Source organism: Bison bison, unplaced genomic scaffold, assembly GCF_000754665.1.
Source record: "Bison bison bison isolate TAMUID 2011002044 unplaced genomic scaffold, Bison_UMD1.0 scf7180017864112, whole genome shotgun sequence".
NCBI lineage: Eukaryota > Metazoa > Chordata > Mammalia > Artiodactyla > Bovidae > Bison > Bison bison.
This window is the reverse complement of record NW_011494684.1, coordinates 116,127-118,695: the sequence shown is the minus strand read 5'-3', so window position 1 is coordinate 118,695 and position 2,569 is coordinate 116,127. Positions and strand designations below refer to the sequence as shown.

Genomic DNA, 2,569 nt, shown 5'->3' with positions numbered 1-2,569 from the left:
CTCCCCAGTTGAGCTGTTGAGCGCAACCGCCTCGCGGCCCTCGGGCCCCGGCCCAGCCTCCAGCAGGCTGTAGTGGAGCCTTCCGAAAGCCCCAGCATCCCCATCAATTGCATGCAGGGTGGTAACAAGAGTGCCTGGAGGCTGGTTCTCAGCCAGGCTGGTGCTGAGCAAGCTCAGAGGGAAGGCGGGGCCATGGTCATTCACGTCCTGGACCTCAATGGTCACTGGTGCCAGAGCAAAGTGTGCCCCGGCAGGGTCGGCAGCCTGCACTACAAGCTGATGTCGAGCTTGGGTCTCACAGTCCAATGGGCGGGCCAGTCGCAAGTCCCCGGAGCTCTCATCCAGCTCAAAGAGCCCCAGAGGGTCGCCTGAGCTGAGGGTGAAGCGTACAAGGCCATGGGGGCCTGGATCAGCGTCGGAGGCCTCCACGTGCAGCAGCTCGGCTCCCACAGGCGTGTCCTCAGGCACCGCCACACGGTAGGCTGCTCGGGTGAAGACAGGTGGGTTGTCGTTGACATCCAGCACGCTGACGGTGACTGGCACAGCCGAACTTCGAGGTGGCTGCCCCCGGTCAGTTGCTGCCACAGTTAGGTTGTACTGGGTTAGGCTTTCAAAGTCTAGAGGCTCAAGCAACACCAGGCAGCCCAGGGCCCGGGGGCCTAGTCCATCACTCTCCCCAGCCTCCGCCAGCCGGGGTTCCAGCTGAAAGACTCGGCCCCGGTTGCCACTGACAATGCTGTAGTCCACGGCGGCATGGCTGCGGCTCCCGTCGGCATCTGCGGCCTCCAGGGTGAGCAGGGTGGAGCCGGGCGGCAGATCCTCAGTCACAGCCACGCGGTAGTGTGGCAGCGTGAAGCTCGGGGCATGGTCATTCTGATCCTGCAGCTGCACGTGCACTGTGGCTCCGGCGGCCCGAACCGGCACTCCGTGGTCTCGGGCTTCCAGCACCACGTCCACCATGCCTGGCCCTTCATGGCCCAAGGCCACTGTCCCCACTGTTGTGAATAGGGTCCCTGAGATGAAAACGGAATGAAGAGAAATATGCCATCAGTAGAGACTGTGGGTGAGCAAAATGACCCTCCGGGGATGGGGAGTTAGCCTTGGAAGTCAGATTCCAGGGAATGGCCTGTGTGCTGGGAGATTATGGAAGGGGCTCCAGGATTCAGGGAATGGCTTCTAGACATGCAGTCTGGACAGTGCTTAAAACTGAGACGAAGGGGGACTTCCCTGGTGGCCCAGTGGAAAAGAATCCACCTGCCAATGCAGGGGACATGGAAGGGTTTGATTTTTTGTCCAAGAAGATCCCACATGCCGCGGGCAACCAGAGCCTGTGCACCACAGCTACTGATCCTGCATGATGCAAGTACTGAAGCCTGTGTGCCTGGAGCCCATGCTCCACAATGAAAGAAGCCACCACATTGAGAAGCCCATGCACTGCAATGAAAAGTAGCCCCTGCCCACTGTCTCTACACAAAAGCCTGCAAGCAACAATGAAGATGCAGCATGGCCAAAAACAAATAATTAATTTTAAAGAAAAGATACAAAAGCAGGGAAATGTCCTCCCTAGGTCAGAGATCTAGGAGTTAGGAGTTCAGGCAAGAAATTCTAGGGATGAGGTCAAAATATGCCCCAGCACAGTCAAAGATAAGGGGTAGATGCCAGGAAGGACACACCGTTGTTGGGGTCAATGCTGAAGCCCTCAGCAGAGGAAGCCAGGTGGTAGGAGACGTGACCGTTAGCGCCCGAGTCCCGGTCAGTGGCCGAGACGGAGAGAATGGCACTGCCCGGGGGTGTGTGCTCGAGCAGCATCACCTGAGGTATAAGACAAAGGTTTACGGCTGAGCCTCTCAGCTGCCTTGCTGCTCACTCAGCCTGCGTTCTGCAGCTTGGTCCCATGAGTTCTGCGTGGCACCGGTTCCAGCTTGGAGCCCTTATACCCCTTAATATTCGAATTGTCCCCCTTCCCCCATTTCTGGGCCCTGAATGCAGAACCTGGACACAGTTCTTAGGACTTAGAAGGCTGGTTTGAGATGGGACCTTTATACCCCCCCAAGCTCTGTCCCCAAGTCAGTTCCAACATACAGCCCACCACAGCTCCTTCTAGCGTTGTCACTTCCCTCCATCATGAGCAGCCCTGGGCCCGGGGGTGGTGGTGGGGGGGCACTGGCACCTGGTAGAGAGTCTGTGAGAAGGCAGGGGAGTTGTCATTGACATCCTCCACGAACACCGTGAGGTTGGCCCGGCCCTCGTGAGGCCCGTCGTGTGCCAGGAGCTGCAGGTGGTAGCGGTCGCGCTGCTCAAAATCCAAGGGGCCCGTGAGGGAGAGGCGGCCTCCATAGCGGCCGACACTGAAGGGATCCTGGGGCCCAGAAGGGCTCAGAACATACCACAGCACTGGTCCTGAGTCCACATCATTCCCCGTTACCTGTGCGATCTCCGAGCCCAGCAGTGCATCTGCAGTACATGGCACGAGTGTGTTTATTATAGTCACATACAGTCCTGGAGCCCCATGGTGGACAATAATGCTTCCCTACCACCCTTTATACCTCTCACTTGACCCAGTCCTCAC

At 58.3% G+C, this 2,569-nt stretch overlaps 1 protein-coding gene across 1 annotated transcript in view; it reads right to left on the bottom strand.

Moving 5' to 3' along the window:
- Positions 1 to 2,569, bottom strand: part of DCHS1 (dachsous cadherin-related 1) — a gene marked incomplete at its 3' end in the record, with an annotated part of 29,133 nt that continues 26,564 nt past the window's right edge. The window contains 3 exon segments of the mRNA XM_010839147.1: positions 1 to 1,013; positions 1,674 to 1,812; positions 2,171 to 2,530. Of these exon segments, the coding sequence (XP_010837449.1) occupies positions 1 to 1,013; positions 1,674 to 1,812; positions 2,171 to 2,530 (1,512 nt within the window).